The sequence below is a fragment of the Cryptomeria japonica genome, chromosome 10 (assembly GCF_030272615.1).
Source record: "Cryptomeria japonica chromosome 10, Sugi_1.0, whole genome shotgun sequence".
Lineage (NCBI taxonomy): Eukaryota > Viridiplantae > Streptophyta > Pinopsida > Cupressales > Cupressaceae > Cryptomeria > Cryptomeria japonica.
Genome location: NC_081414.1, coordinates 664,718,064 through 664,734,849, shown reverse-complemented (window position 1 = coordinate 664,734,849; position 16,786 = coordinate 664,718,064). Strand labels below are relative to the sequence as shown.

The following is a 16,786-nucleotide window of genomic DNA, read 5'->3' as shown; positions in this document are numbered from 1 at the left end:
TGCATCTCTGAGAAAAAAAAGTCTTGGATGTTTCTCTGTGAAAAAGTTGAAGTTTTCTGACAGGAAAAAAGCCATAGATTGGAGAATTTTGTTTGATTTTATGTCACCTCCTCGTATGAACGGCTAAGCTTTTGGAAGAATCCCTCTCCTGTACAAGATATTTCCTTAGGAAAAGGCAAAAGAAAAAAACTAAACTTAACCAGCAAATGTATATAAAATAAATTTCTATACGATTTTATATTTCAATCTTTTTTCTTGGCCTTGCTCAACCTTGATCAACATTTAGAGCAACTCAATCAGGACCCTCTTTCGAATATTCAGACAGAATTCACATTAAGCGGAGGATTTTGATATCCGTGTTTACATTAGTGTGTATAGATTGTGTGTTTGTTTTAGTTGCAAGATGCACTAAAAATGGCAACTACTTCAGCGGCCGCTTTTGGAACAAGGGTTTTGAGGTATGTGCTCCAAATTGAATATGGTTTCTGTTCAATTTGTTTTGTTGTATGACAAATTTGTCAATGTTGAACCAATCCATTCTTTGCTATTTGCTCAATTAAGAAAGATATTTTCCACCAACTTCTATGCTAACCTAGCACTTATGGATTGTTTTACTTTTCTATCTCAAACTTAGATCTCTAAATAATATGGTTATGTGAATTTTTCCCCATCTGTTTGTTGAAATGCAAACATCAAATCATTCTTAAGTATTATTTTGATCTCGGGAATTATTGTGGTTCAAGGTCAGGGCTTAGGGCTTATATTTATCCTGCTACAGGGAGTGAAATCTACTTTAGCCTTCTGTATGCCACAACCTAGATATTTCAAAATTACTGGCTTTGTAAGACCCTTTTTTGTGTTTTTCTGAGGTAACATTAAGGGTAAAACCATTTAAAGAATTTAGTACCTATCCTCAAGTTGTTAGGGATTTCATTTAAGCTTCAAAATGTTAGGGTTTTCTTGTGTATGCTTCATAATACATTTGTGAGTTTGTGTTAAAGGAGAATAAGTCCATAATCCTGACTTAGTTATTTGGGATCAGAACAACTATGCAGTTTGCAATAATTAAGAAGAAAGAGTTGTTTTTAGCTTCTGGTTGTTCACTTTACTGAAAAATACAGCCTTTGGATTGAAAGATATGGCTAAGAACAACACACAAGGAGTATCTCCAAGCCCCAAACCAGCATAAACTACTGTTAAATAGTAGTAAATCAGAAGGCCTCATCAAACGATGTGGCTGATATTGTGCTCAAGCTAAAAAAAAGTTCTTGTCAAGAGAGTTCTATACTAGAATGCGTTGCATTTTGGTGTCCATATTGTGATGCAAACATAGTGATCCCAGATTGAAATAGACAGGTATGAAATTCAAAGTTTTATGTCTTTGGTAAACAATTGGGCTTATGGTTCTGGCCAATGTTTTATAGTTTTAGTATGGTATTCAAATGGGTGCCATAAAATTAGTTTCAGATTTGCATCTGGTATCCAAAAGTTAGCTAAAGTTCAAAAAATGGCTGCTGTAAAATTGGTTTTAGATTTACATCTGGTATATAAAAGTTAGCCGAAGTTCAAATTTGCAGCTTTAAATACTCCATCATTCAATAGTTTTTAAATTGTTGCTTCATTTCTGATGCTATGAATGCAACATGTTAAAGCATATCGACTTAAGGCTACGTCCATGAATAGCATCAGACATTATACTCTTGAAAGAGTTTAATATGTGTTGATTAAAATCACCTAAATCAGCTGAATGTGGTTTAATAAGTATAAGTGTCTGTTGATTTCAACCATCTTTGCCGTTTGATTTCTGGCCTCATAACAGTACTGATGATAAATTTGTAATTGGCATTTCAGCAATATCTAGTCTAGGTTTGAAACTTAAGTATATATGTATAGCAAATGGAAAAAACAGAGGACTGGGAATTAAAATGGAAACCGTAAGCTTTGAAATAAGATGATTGAGAATATATTCATGTTGCCTATCATCTATTTGTGCATTTTTTAGCTCTTTGAAGTGCATCAAGGACAGTGGTGTCAACTGGATTGGTTTTTGCATCTTCAATCAGCAGAGACAATAACAGCAAAATTATTAAAAAGTAGATAAGAGAGCAAAGACCGGGGAACATACATCCAAGGGTAGGACAGGCATGTTGTACTTGCATGAAGTGCCTTTTGCGCGTCATGAGAGTTAAGTATGAGTATATCTCATCTTTAATACACGGATCACCTAAGTCAAATTTTTCTTTTATCTTTACAACCGCAGTGATCAATATCTGCATGATAAGCTTGAGCTGCTAGACAATTGCCTAAGATAACATCATAGTTATTCACATTTGTTTGTAATGGGAAAACATACGGTGAGACAAAACTACTGAAAACAGGAAAAACTCATCTTACAATATTCAGCATATACATCAAAACCCCCAGTGAATTAGAAAATGGCAGGGGAATGGGAAATTTCTTCAGTTTTCTCCCAATTCACAACTCATAAGACCTTAATCAGCAACTCTTTCTATGACAATCTCTCTATTAATCAAATACCAACTTGATCTTATGCATATTGGAAACTGAAATGCCAGTAAAACTCGCTACTCTATCTGAAGGTGGTTGCCATTAGCAGCCATGACTGCCATCCATATCGCATTAATCCACCAACGGAAGATTCCCCCCTCCCAAGTTTGAAATTTCGTAGCTGTATCAGAAAAAGAGTCTAGAATCTTGCTTTGATCACGGAGAGGAAGGCTTGCTAATATTTTAGTCACTCCTCCTTCAAATCTCTCGGAGAATTTCAAACCCCGAACGGGACTACAATCAATAAGTTCACGCGCATTGTGTTCACAGGCATACCTACAAATAAGATGTGCTATAACTGGCACCCAGTTTATCAGAAAAGAAACACGTTTCAGTTTGGGAATAATTAAATCTCCATTTGCCAGAGCGTCCAGAAACCTATGGACTAAAATTTCTAGCACACGGCTCGAACATGACCTGTCTGAATCAGAAAAGCTCTGATCATGATTTAGTTTTTCAAAAGAGCTATACCGATATGTCTTACTAATATAAAGTAGCCAAAAATTGGAGGGTTTTGCTAATGTGTGGACAATGCCTTTATCTTCAACAAAAATTGTGAATGCAGCTTCAAATACATCCCTTTTACAGAGCTTAATCAAGTCCAACAACCACAGAAGAGATTCACAAGCAGAATCCCTTTTGATAGAGGAACCACGTTTAATACCCTCAATTCTCCTCCTAAATTCGTTCAAAAGAGCATCACTGCATATGTTTTGAATGGCCGGATGGATATCTTCCTCAAAGTATGCAACTATCTGTTTCTCCACTGTTTCTTGCATATGTCGCAGAGGCACGCCGTTCGGAACAAAGGGCTTGTTAAGAATTTCAGAAAGCATTTGGGGTACTATCTTTTTTAAGAGCTCTAGTTTTTCATCAAAAACGGATTTAGATATTTTAAGTCTTTCCGCTAAATCAGTGGAAATATTTACCTGCAAAGATGATAGAAGAGCTTGGATTCTGAGCTTTTGTTCAGGAGTCCAACAAACTGCTTCCAAATATTCCATGCACGCTTGAATTCCCTCTTTAAACAGTAATTCACAAGCTATGGGTAAAATGCGTAGGGCGTCATCTACATTGGTGAAAGAAAGCTGCCTTTGGCAGTGAAATGAATACATGAGACGAATACAGTCGATGTAATTTCCAATAGAGCCATCTGGAGGAATGTTTAAAGTGATTTCAGAAGAAGAACTGTCTGTAGAGCAGCGTTCAGAAAGACTGGCTTCAAAATAACTTGATTCCTTCAAAACTTGGGAATGCAGACAAAGAGGATTACACCGTATGGATGTCCATCTGAGCAGATTATCTGTAGTTTCAAATCACTGTTGTTCTGATCGCCAAATTGAAAAAATGAGTAATCCATTGCTAATTTCTGGTTTCAGGAATTATATTTTGGATGCAATCAGAGGTTTAGTTGAGTTGCACATATGAGAATAAAAAGCCCTAATTTTCTTTAGAGAAGTTTTCATGTAACGGCTGCTTTAATTGTGGATTCCACTACCTGTCCACTTTGCTGTTTTGTAGTTATTCGTGCGTCGTGGGATATTTTATTTTTATTTTTAAATAAAAGGCAAGACCCTGAATTTTATTAATTATAATAAAAGGTTACAAGGTTACATATATGCACGGTGAGAGATTTTGAGTGAATCTCAAGCCACACAGTGGCTAGTAGTTAGCAATAGAAGAGATTAATAATTTTGTAACTTAATTTTAATTGAATCTTAATTAAGTTGTATTCTTATTTGAATCCTAAATATATTACTAATTAAATGTTAATTATAAAATTAATTAAATCTTAAATTTAATACATAATAATCTCCTAAAAAATTAGGTAATAAGATGTAAATTATTAAATTCAGATATAATTAGAGATATAATTAGTGAAAAAGCAATTCAATATTAAGGAGTTAATGACAAGTCGATAAGGTGTACAGACCCTACCCCCTTGGTGGAAATTGAACTTGTGACTTCTATTTCAAGAGTACAAGTTCTCCACCATTAGGCCAACTCGGTTTGTACAAAACTAAAACTATATTATTAGTTTATGCTTATTTATATTATATATATGTTTATTTATTTATATAAAACTTTAAAAGATTTAAATACAGAGTCAAAATTAATTGTTGAATATTTGTTTGGTAGATGCCTAAAATAAATTTCATAAGAAAATTCAAACATACCAAATTTTATGTTAACGTACCTAAAAAGTTGCCTAAAAAAATTCATTTAGATAGTGGATCCGTGAAATCCGATAATAAGATGCAAATTTTTCAAGCCAATTAGATTGGAGAAGAATAATTTCTATCATTTACAAACTTAAAAATTATGCATCTTAACCTTATAAATTTTTTTTAAAATATATGAAAACCAAAAATCTGTAGGTCTAATTGGTGGAGAAACAATTGAATAATAGCGAGTTAACCAAAATGGAGAGCAGCCGATTGCAATAGTACTAACCTAACGACAAGTACTAATAAGACCACAATTCTTTGAGGCCTTTTGTCAATCAGTGCACATGACATTTTGCATCAGCATAGAAGATGTTGGCAAGAGGTTACAGATTTTGGTTTAACATCTGCTATATGTATTCATTACAAAATACTGAAAATATTTCAAACATGTTGATTTCTATGTATCACATCAAACTCCATTGAACATTCCAACCAGCATTTGAAAATTTCTATGATCTGGAAGATAGAACAAAAAGCCTTCATGATTCGCCCAGTGTTTTGAGTTGTTTTTATATCTATGTCATCAACATTCTATCAAATTGTTGCAGCTTCGATGTTATCTTGTGGAGAAGAAACAAGGACGAAATTGTAGATTGTAAGAACTCTCAAAACTTGAGCCTGAAAAGTTTAAAGCTGCAACAAAATAGAAACTATGAAAGTATCAATATTGCTACAAACTTGAAACAAGTTGTCAAACTGCAACACCATAAAATGCCAGCCCCAAAGCAGCACCAATTAAATCGAGCATCCCATCTATAACATTCTCTTGAATATTAAGGAAAAGAAGCCCATTGCTGAACAATTTTACAAGTATAAAATTGTCCCAATCAGCAAAGGAGACCACCAATTTGTCCAGACAAGTGGCAAAACTTGGACCATTTCAATCACCAATTCATGTGTGTTATGGGATGTTAATTAATGGTTCTTGCAGTTTATATTCTTTTTGGTTATTTTTCCTTCAATTTAGGGGTACTTGGTGTTCATGTAATTTGTAAAGGGGGCGACTTTGGGTGCTACTCATTTTTCGTTGGAGAGGATTTTGTTTTATATGTAATTTAAGTTTTTTTGGGTTTGATGAAGGATAAATTAATATTGTTGTCAATGGGTATTTGGTCTATTGGTTAAGTTGAAAGGTTCTTAGTAAGTCTATTATATCATAGGGTTGAGGTCAAGCTTGTACTATATACTTCCTATGAAAATGTGTAGAGATTGATTCTTTCCCTAAGATTACCAACAAAAATTATTTGAGTAATTTTAAATTTTCAAACAAATAGATTAATGCAAACTTAAGAAATATATACAATAATAAATAAATATATTTTATTTAAATATATAACTTTTAATATAATACTATACTTCAAATATATAAATATAATTTAAATTTTAGGTTAATTTTCTTTTTCTTTTTGTTCAACTAACATCAATGTCATTAACTCTATTTTTTTGAGCTTTTCATGCATTATCTCTTTCCCTTTGAAAAGGATGCTCAAAATTCTCCCTATCAAATGTCATAGCAATTGTGTGTTTTGCTTATCTTCCTATGTCTTCGATATTGCAAGCACCTCTCACATGTCAATGCTTATCAATAAGGGCCACCATGTGTAAAGATTGATTTTTTCACTAAGATTACCAACAAAAATTGTTTAAGTAATTTCAAATTTTGAAACAAATGCCTTAGTTCAAACTTAACAAATATATACAATAATAAATAAATATACTTTATTTAAATATGTTGGACACGGGATACCACTGAGAGGGGGGTGAATCAGTGGTTTCCAATTTCTTCACCCTTAATCTTATAACTAAGTATATCAGTTAACATCCTAATACTTAGTAGGCCTCCTGGTAAGATAAACCAAGACAATGAAATGCAAGCATACACAAGGGAACATCACATGATACTAGTATATACAAGGAAAACCCAAGATGGGAAAAACCTCGGTAAGAAAAGTTGTTGGAGTCTACTGCTCCAATCCAGCCTCACAATGATAGTTTGATTATAATGTTTAGGGTACCAACCCAAGGAGCACCGAGCTCCAACTCAGTGATCTTTAATGAACATAATCAATTATAAAAGTAATAGCCTTGTTACAAATGAACTTTGTAACTCTTCTGCAAATCTCTTCACCGGATCCTCTATCCAATTCACGATCGGTTCTCTACTCACCTTCTTACTGCAACAGCCTTATCTTCTGTTGCAACCCACTCTCTGTTGCACCTTGCTTTCTGCTACACCCTTTCTGGTTCTCCCTCTTCTCCTTCTCTAGTGGTTATTCTCTCTGTCAGTTCTCTGTTCTCACTGTCACACTGCTTCTTTCCACCACTGGTCTTGATGACTTAGTCAGATGTCTACCATCTGATTCCTGTCGGTTCTCAACTTTCCTTCTTTGCAATCTTCTATGACTCTTCTCTATCAGTTCTATCACCACCGGTATTCTCCTCTTTCAGACTCAATGGTAGACTACTGGTTGCCTCACTGTTGTCGGTTGAACTCTTCAACCCTGTTCTCTCTCACACTCAGTCTCTTCTTCTTCTTCTTCTCATTAAGCACTTGACTGATTTCACTTCTTCAGCAGCACCACCACTCTTTCATTCAGCTGCACCATTCATCGATTTAGACTTGCATATTTATAAACAAGTCTTCTCGCCAAAAACCAATTCAAACTTCAGGCAGTTAGGGTTTCTTCATTGACCTCGAGGCAAACTAAATCCAATCAAATCTCATAAGATCTGATCACCTTGATTCATGATCTGCAACACACTAATCAACACCACCATTGTCGTGCCTTCCAGAACACGCCTTCCATATTTAGTAGTCTACTTTTAATCTGTTGGTTGATCTCTTGGTCGATCACCAAGAATGGTTTTGTGGTTTCCTTCACCTACTTCGATCTACTCAATCAGTCTATCTTGGATCTTTGTTGTCAGATTGACCTCGAGCCACAAACCTCTGCTACACATCCCATGAATCATGCAGCCAACATAAATATCGACCTGCCACCATCTACCTCACTAACAGACACTTCACCAACTCACCACACCGACTTGTGCAGTCATTCTTTCCTTTTCAACTCCACGTGGAATTTTTATCGATATACACCTCAGCAAGACCTCTATGTTGATCCGGACAGGATCATCGACCAACCACATAACTAAGTGCTTCATCTACCAGTTATACCCTAATCAATTAACCTTTAAGCCTGCACTTGGCAGCTTTGTCGGTGGAACACCTTTGTCGATTACCAAACATATCAATCCACCACATGCTCATCTTCATCAGGTAGGAGCACATCACTTAGCCTCTTCTCTTTTCTGGTTCACATACTTACCAGTAGGCACCTTGATGACACCATGTCATCAACCTTCAACTGTTTCCATCTGAGGCATCTGCATACCGGTTGTACTCACTATCTGCAGCTTCTTAACCTTTCTTTCTTCTTCATCAGACCGAACTCCATCTCAACGGGTTTGTCAAGGTGATAAATATATCCTTCAATCTCTGTACCGTCAACACATCATGTCTACTTGACAGATTCAGTGCATATCTTTGATCTTGTGCACCTAAGGCAATTTAGTGAATCACCAGTAGATCTGGTGTGAGCCTTTAATCACCTGCCTTTAAATCTTCAGTCTTATCTCGGAGAACTATGATGCACTCTGTGCATAAAAGTAGATAAGATCCACTTACCGGTGGGAATGGAGCCTTTTCATCTACAACTTGTAATACACCTATGTGGCTTCCCTTTTTGAGTAGCATATCTTCAAATAGGCACATGTGATTTGGTTGGGGCACATTCACTGTCAATCATCTCTTCAAATGGCGACTTCATCTTTATCTGGTGGGATTCTTGTTGATTGACATCCACACAGTATATCAGTGACCTGTACTACTTCACCTCCGGCGTTGATGTGATTCTTGATAACATTTTGCCTCTTTATCATAATCAACATCCAAGCATTTTGCTCACCCTACTTGTACACTGGTCATCAGCTTGTCGGTTGGCAACCACACCCTTTGTTGATTTATCTTTTCCATGTTTATACATACTCATTGGTTAGCAACCATACACTGTCAACACATCACTTACCATTTGACATCCTCTCCTTATCAGTGATAGACTATACTAGTAACTTGATAGACTAGTTGACATCAATGACTGCACATCAACTATTTTCCCATACCGGTTGTCCTTCTATACCGGTAACATGCTATATCGGTTGACATCAATGACAACACAATGCCAACAATCTCCCCTTTTGGCATTGATGTCAACACATGTAGTATCCGACATACTACAGAATCATACACCAGTCGTCGGTCAAACTACAACACTCACATCTGATACTGATTGTTCTTTAGAATCATATGTGATTGTACTATGAGTGCTACCAATTGGGAAAGTGGATCCCCCGTAAGCATGAAATTCTCTTGGGTATTCCTACAATTTCCATCTTCTACAGTTGATACATCCAGTACACCCATAAGTTCAAGCATGTCAGTTATGCATCATGAGCACTTGAACTCCTCCTAAGTCATACATCTCAGGACCTCATTTCCTATCAAGTTTAAAACCGGCGCTCCAAACTTTACCCTATACTGGTTGAGTTGTGCATATGTGATCAATCTAATGATCTATCAGCGCCATTATATCTACCACAACCTATGACATGATCCTGGCCAACATATGTCATTCAAGTCTTCATCAACACCACCTGAGACATAAACTTCTCATTCCATGCTATCGGGGCTAATGCGGTGATCCTGAATCTCATTGTCTTACATAACCTGCAAGTACTTGTTTGCATTCACATCAGTAACATGATGCACATACCGGTTTCTTGTACCGGTCCATCATCACTACCGAAGCACCTTCCTATAACTCTTGACTTCCTATGTCGATTTGCATCTAATTCCAATTGCAAATATCCCATCCATTGACATATGTAGAAATGATCTATCTTTCATCTGTAGGTGTGTAGCCAAGGTAGCCACTACACACACTTGCCATCTCATTTTCTTCTTTCTTATTGACAACATCATGTTCTTTCATGTGTCCTCTTCCACTAAGGGGGTGAATGATGTGATCAATAAGAGACTCCCCCTAAGATCCTGCATCTCCTTTAAGCCTTAAGAGATATCACCTATGCATTGAATGCACAGTGCCAGTCCAGGGTCTTACTTTCTTCTTTCTTCCTTCAAACCTTCTTGGTTTCTTTCTCTTTCTCACTTGTAGCCTTTGGAGCAGGGTACCTTTCTTCTGCTCATTTCTCCTTGTACTACAAACATCGTTGTAATAGCATACAACCTCCATGTCTTAGGAGTAAATGGGGGATCTCCTATTAAGCCAGTTTACACTTCTTCTTTTGATTATGCCATTGTAGCCAGTTGTTGGTCTCCATGGATTCCTTGCATGTACATGAACACTTCTCATCTTGTTCCATTCAGATCTTTGTTGCTCATTTCTTATATAACTACCTCTATACTAAGCATGATTGTTCCTCTAGTTACCATAGAACTGTTAGTTCTTCTTCTTGCATTTATAACTTTTGTGTCCATATTTACTCCTTGATACATTTTGCTCATATGCATGATATCTATGAGATCCTAGATTGTTCCTTATAGATCCCTTTCTACATTCTTCTTCCCTATGGCCATAACCATTACATGAAAAGCAATAACCGAAGAAGGAGGACTTATTACTTACAAATTTATTTTGTCAAACATGAGGTGATCTTACCAGTTTGGCATCTCCATTTGTGAATCTTCGAGAGTGGATCTTGGGTTGTCCATTCTCTACAGCTCTTTCATCTGATCTCTTCTTTTCCCACACTTTCTTTGTCTTGTGGGTAGCAACATTTCCTTGTCCTCTCCTGGTGAGAGCTCCTCTTTGTTGTCTTCTCATGTTCTTGCTTTCGATGAAGTTGTTTTCTCCCATCTTCCCTTTTCCTTTGGGATCTGCATTGTTCCTCCTTCTTGCATCACCGGTCTTCATCCTTGTCTCCATGTCTTCACCGGTTGTGGTTAGATCTACCTTCTTTCAGGGAGCATCTCTAACTATGAAGGTTTGTCCCTTGTTATTTCCATTTGAGGATACAAACAAAATGTCATTATGGGGGACATTCTTGTTGGTGGAGCATTCACCAGCACCACTTCCTAATCCTCCGGTGCCCTTGGCATGCTTTTGCTTTTTCAATATTTTGTCCAAGGCATCACTGCTGCCATCAAACTTGATTCTTACCTTGAGCTCATCCTGACATTTCTCAAGGTCGTTTTGGAGAATCTCCATTTTTCCTACCAGTTGTTGATATTCTTTATCCTTGACTTCTAGCTCAAATCCTAGATCATTACACTGGCATACCTTGGTGTCTTCTTGTTAACATTTCTCAGACTCTTCAAGGCATCTAATCAACCAGTTCTGCTCCACAATCGCAACATTCTTGAATAACTCGTATCTATTCCTCACTCTACTAAGTTCTTCGAGTGCACCTACAAGTTCTCCTTCAAAATCAACTTCTGCTTCTTCTTCTTCTTCACCTTCACTAACACTATCAAACACATCTCGCTGGTGGGAATGATCGGCATGATCATTTTTAGATGTGTGTTTCTCATCTTCTGATTCGTATGCCATGAAGAGGTGAGTTTCTTCTTCATCATTGTTGCGGCTGCTAACAAATCTGCCTTCATCATCTGCAGATACATGAGATGCATTTCTCATTCTATCTTCACAAGTCGGTTCTACAGTAGTAGGCTCATTTCCATAGAGCTTCTTCAATCTATCCCATAAGCTTTTTGTCGATCTGCATTTTTCCACCTGTGAGGAGACATCATTTGATAACCCACAAAGTATAGCTTTTATTGTTGCATCATTACACTAGTTTCTTCTTTCTGCATCTAAATCGCTAGGAGGACAAACTTTACTAGCGCTAGCCATTTACAACAGACATCTAGACATCATACCCTAATGAGGACAGGTAGACTTCCATTCTACAACTCCAAATGGAATAGTTTGAACCATCAAATACCAGAGCAAAGATTGACACTAAACAGACCATTGTGTCCTTAAGCCAAAATCTACCCAAGCTAGAGAAAGCTTATCAACCAGGAACCTAGGCTTTGATACCAATTGTTGGACACGAGGTACCACGGAGAGGGGGGTGAATCAGTGGTTTCCAATTTCTCCATCCTTAATCTTCAAAGTAAGTGTATCGGTTAACATCCTAATACTTAGTAGGTCTGCTGATAAGATAAACCAAGACAATGAAACAAAGGCACATCATATGACACCGGTATATACAAGGAAAACCCAAGATGGGAAAAACCTCGGTGAGAAAAGTTGTTGGAGTCTACTGCTCCAATCCAGCCTCACAATGATAGTTTGATTACAATGTTTAGAGCACCAACCCCTAATTTAGGGCACCAACCCCTGCACCGAGCTCCAACTCAGTGATCTTCAATGAACATAATCAATTACAAAAGTAATAGCCTTGTTACAAATGAACTTTATAACTCTTCTACAAATCTCTTCATCGGATCGTCTATCCAATTCACTGTCGGTTCTCTGCTCGCCTTCTTACTACAACAACCTTATCTCCTGCTGCAACCCACTCTCTGTAGACTACCGATTGCCTCACTATTATCGGTTGAACTCTTCAACCTTGTTCTCTCTCATACCTATTCTCTTATTCTTCGTCTCGTTGAGCACTTGATTGATTTCACTTTTTTGGCAACAACACCACTCTCTCATTCAGCAGTACCATTCATCGATTTAGACTTGCATATTTATAAACAAGTCTTCCTACCAAAAATCAATTCAAACTTCAGAAGGCTAGGGTTTCTTCATCGACCTTGAGGTAAACTAAATCCAATTAGATCTCATTAGATCTGATCGCCTTGATTGATGATTTGCAACACACCAATCAACATCGCCATTGTCGTGCCTTCTAGAACACGCCTTCCATATTTAGCAATCTACTTTTAATTTGTCAAATGATCTCTTGGTCGATCACTAAGAATGGTTTTGTTGTTTCCTTTAGCTACTTCAATTTTCTCAATCAATCTGTCCTAGATCTCTGTTGTCAGTTTGACCTCGAGCCATAAACCTCTACTACACATCCTATGAATCACGTAGTCGACATAAATTTTGACCTGCCACCATCTACCTCACTGACAGACACTTCACCAACTCACCACATCAACATGTGCATGCATGCTTGCCTCTTCAACTCCACATGGCATTGCTATCAGTATCCACCTCAACAAGACCTTCGTGTCAGTTTGGATAAGATCACTGACCAACCACATAACTGGATGCTTCATCTACCGGTTCTCTAACCCTGTCAGTTATACCCTAACCGGGCAACCTTTAAGCCTGCACTTGGTAGCTCTGTCAGTGGAACACCTTTGTTGGTTACCAAATATATCAATCCACCTCATGCTCATCTTCATCAGGTAGGAGCACATCACTTAGCCTCTTCTCTTTTTTGGTTCACATACTTACCGGTAGGCACCTTGATGGCACCATGTCATCAACCTTCAATTGTTTCCATCTGAGGCATCTACATACCGGTTGCACTCACTATCTGCAGCTTCTCAACCTTGCTTTCTTCTTCATCAGACTGAACGCCATCTCAACCAGTTTTTCAAGATGACAAATATATCCTTCAATCTCTATACTGGCAATACATCATGTCTACTTGACAGATCTGGTGCATATCTCTAATCTTGTGCACCTGAGGATATTTAGTTAATCACCAGTAGATCTGTTGTGAGCCTTAAATCACTTGCCTTTAACTCTTCAGTCTTATCTCAGAGAACTATGATGCATTCTATGCATAAAAGTAGATAAGATCCACTTACCAGTGGGAGTGGATCCTTGCCATCTGCAACCCGCAATACACTTGTGTGGCTTCCCTATTTGAGTAGCATATCTTCAAATAGGCACATGTGATCCAATTGGGGCACATTCATTGTCAGTCATCTCTTCAAATGATGACTGCATCTTTATCTGGTGGCAGTCCTGATGATTGACATCCACATAGTATACCAGTGACTTGTACATACTTCACCTTCGGTGTTGATGTGATTATTGATAACATTCCACCTCTTCATCATAATCAACCTCTAAGCATCTTGCTCACCCTGCTTGTACACTAGTCATCAGCTTGTCAGTTGGCAACCACACACTTTGTTGATTTATCTTTTCCATGTTTATACATGCTCATCGATTAGTAACCATACATTGTCAACACATCACTTACCAATTGACATCCTCTCCTTACCGGTGATAGACTATACCGGTAACTTGCTAGACTAGTTGATATCATTGACTTCACATCAACTATTTTACCATATCAGTTGTCCTTCTATATTGGTAATATGCTATACCGGTTGACATCAATGACAACACAATACCAACAAAATATACAACTTTTAATATAAGATTATACTTCAAATATATACATATAATTTTTGTCATCTGTAAAATTCATCTTATTCAAAATATCAATTAGAAATAAAGGGAAATCACGGATCCCTATATAATCAAAGAATCCTAACAAACAAGATAATGAAATAACACAATATCAAACAAATAGGAATTAAAATCATTCAAATCAAACTCCCTATTCCAAGATTGCATATAGCTTACATTGCTCTTCTCTTCTCTGTGGTATGATGGCTCTCAGATATTGTGCTGGTAACCTACAAGTGACACAAAGATTTGAATTTTGTGATTCAAAGGAATTGTGAGGATTGAATGCGTGATTTATAGATTTTTGGAGAAGATTGACTGAAAGGTGGAACAGATTGATCAGGAGCTGGAACTCGGGTGAGATCACATGAAAATTGATAGTTGAACTGCTGATTGTAGGAGTGAAACTCAATAGATTGAATAGATTAATTGAGTCAACTAATTGAGAAAAAGCTAACTAAAGGAAGAAAAAAGAATGATTGGAGGAAATAAAGAAGATGACAAAGAAAGCTTAATTTAGAAAAAGCTAACTAGAAGATGGAAATAGAGATTGGAGAGATAAATGATTTAATTAATTGATTGATTGAATTAATTAATTTAGCATGTGCTTGCACTTTAACTTAGATTTTCAATTTAATCTTTGCATGAGATTTAATTCAAATAATTGAATTTATTTTAATTCAATTTAGTATTTGAATATATTTAGAACTTGACTTTGATTTTCAATTTGGTTTTTGAAATCATGCACATGCAATTGAAAATTTGGAAGAAATTAGAAGAAATATGAAATTAAATGAAATTAGAAGAATTAATAAAATTAAATGAAATTAGAATTTGGGGATTTGGAATTGGAAGAATTAATTAGTTAATTAAATAATTTAAAGAAACTATTTAATTATTTAGAAATGGAATTTAATTTAAATAATAAAGATTATTTGAATTAAAGGAATTAAATCATAATTAGTTAAATAATAAATATTTAATTAATATTTAGAAAAGGGTTGAATGATTAGATGATTAGAGATAGAAATTGAATAATTAGTAATTTATTTAAATAATAAAGATTATTTAAATTGGGGAATTAATCAGAATTAATTAAATAATAAATATTTAATTAATATTTAGAAAATGGTTAAAATGATTAAATGATGATAGAAATAGAAAAATTAGTCAGATTATGAGTTAATATGAAATTAGAAGAATATGATTAATTAACTTAAATAATTAAAGAATTATTTAATCAATTAGAGGAATAATTAGTACATGATCAATGAGACATTTTTAGGTGTCTACATTTGCCCCTCTTTGAGACAATGTCTTCAAAGAAAACGAAAAAATTTCTGCCCCAATGTGCCTTGGTACTGCTCTATAGTGTAAATATGCCCCCTCGGAAAAGATGGTTGGAAATTTCAAAAATTGAGACCATGTTTTTTATATTATTGTAACAAGCAAGTGTGTGAAATTTCGTGTGATTTCGAGATCATCTGAGTAAGCTACAAGGTCTTTTATGCTGGCGGAGTCCACGGGTGTCAAGGTGTCAAAAAAAACCCTAATTTTGAACTATAAATAGAGATGTTTAGGTTTTCATTTCCTCATTTGCACTTTGGTAATTCCTTGGTTTTCTCTGCAATTTGTGTGATATTATCTGAGTATTTGATCATCATGGCTGGTTATAGAGCTCGAGTGCATTTGTTTGACCGAGTACATTCATATCAGAGACCTCTCGAGACTGGTGGCATGGTATTTTTCCAAATTTTTCCTGATTTTTTGCCTGTTTTATGCTATTTTCCAAAAACAATTCCAGTGATCAATTTTTTGCATTGTATTACGCAATCGCTTGTCGATTTTTACACATTCATCTTAACTATACCACAAATGCTTTTACTGTTATGCATGTGTCATAAGTGTTACACATTAGCTTTAAACGTGCTGCATTCACTCATTTCTTTACGCAATAGTGTGTATTGTAACGCATGCGCTCATTTCATTATGCATTAGCTTTAAACCTCACACAAGAGTCATAATTGTATTGCATTTGTCATAACTATCATGCATTCGTTGTATGTGTATTATTTGTCATGCATTTTGAATTTTGCTTTTGTTTTTTGGGATTTGATATTTGATATTTTTAATATTTCTTCACTACAAGAGAACATTGGAGTGTTATACCTTCGACGGAGTAGACCTAGTGGACTTGATCTTTGTGTTGATTTACTTAATGAGGAGATCAAGCATATCCGACAACTTGGTCTATATAATGTTTTACATTTTCTAGAGGTTATGACCAATAGGGCCATGATTACAGCTTTGATAGAGCAGTGGCACTCTGAGACTTGTTCTTTTCATCTTCCGACTGGTGAGGCATCCATTACCTTAGAGGATGTATGGCCTATACTGCATAATTTGATTCATGGTGAGAGAGTTGTATACGAACATGATGATGGAATTGTTGGGTTATGCGCTCTTTTCGAGTGTGAGATTCAGAACTTACATATGAGTGGTCGTTATGACATCCCTTGG

General features: G+C 36.1%; 1 protein-coding gene across 1 annotated transcript; it reads right to left on the bottom strand.

Annotated features, from left to right (window-relative positions):
- Window positions 1-1,776: 1,776 nt before the first annotated feature.
- On the bottom strand, window positions 1,777-4,027 carry LOC131073360 (uncharacterized). The gene has a single exon (XM_058009766.2). The coding sequence runs from the start codon at window positions 3,681-3,683 to the stop codon at window positions 2,586-2,588; it is 1,098 nt and encodes a 365-aa protein (XP_057865749.2). The 5' UTR covers window positions 3,684-4,027; the 3' UTR covers window positions 1,777-2,585.
- Between the last annotated feature and the right edge of the window lie 12,759 nt (window positions 4,028-16,786).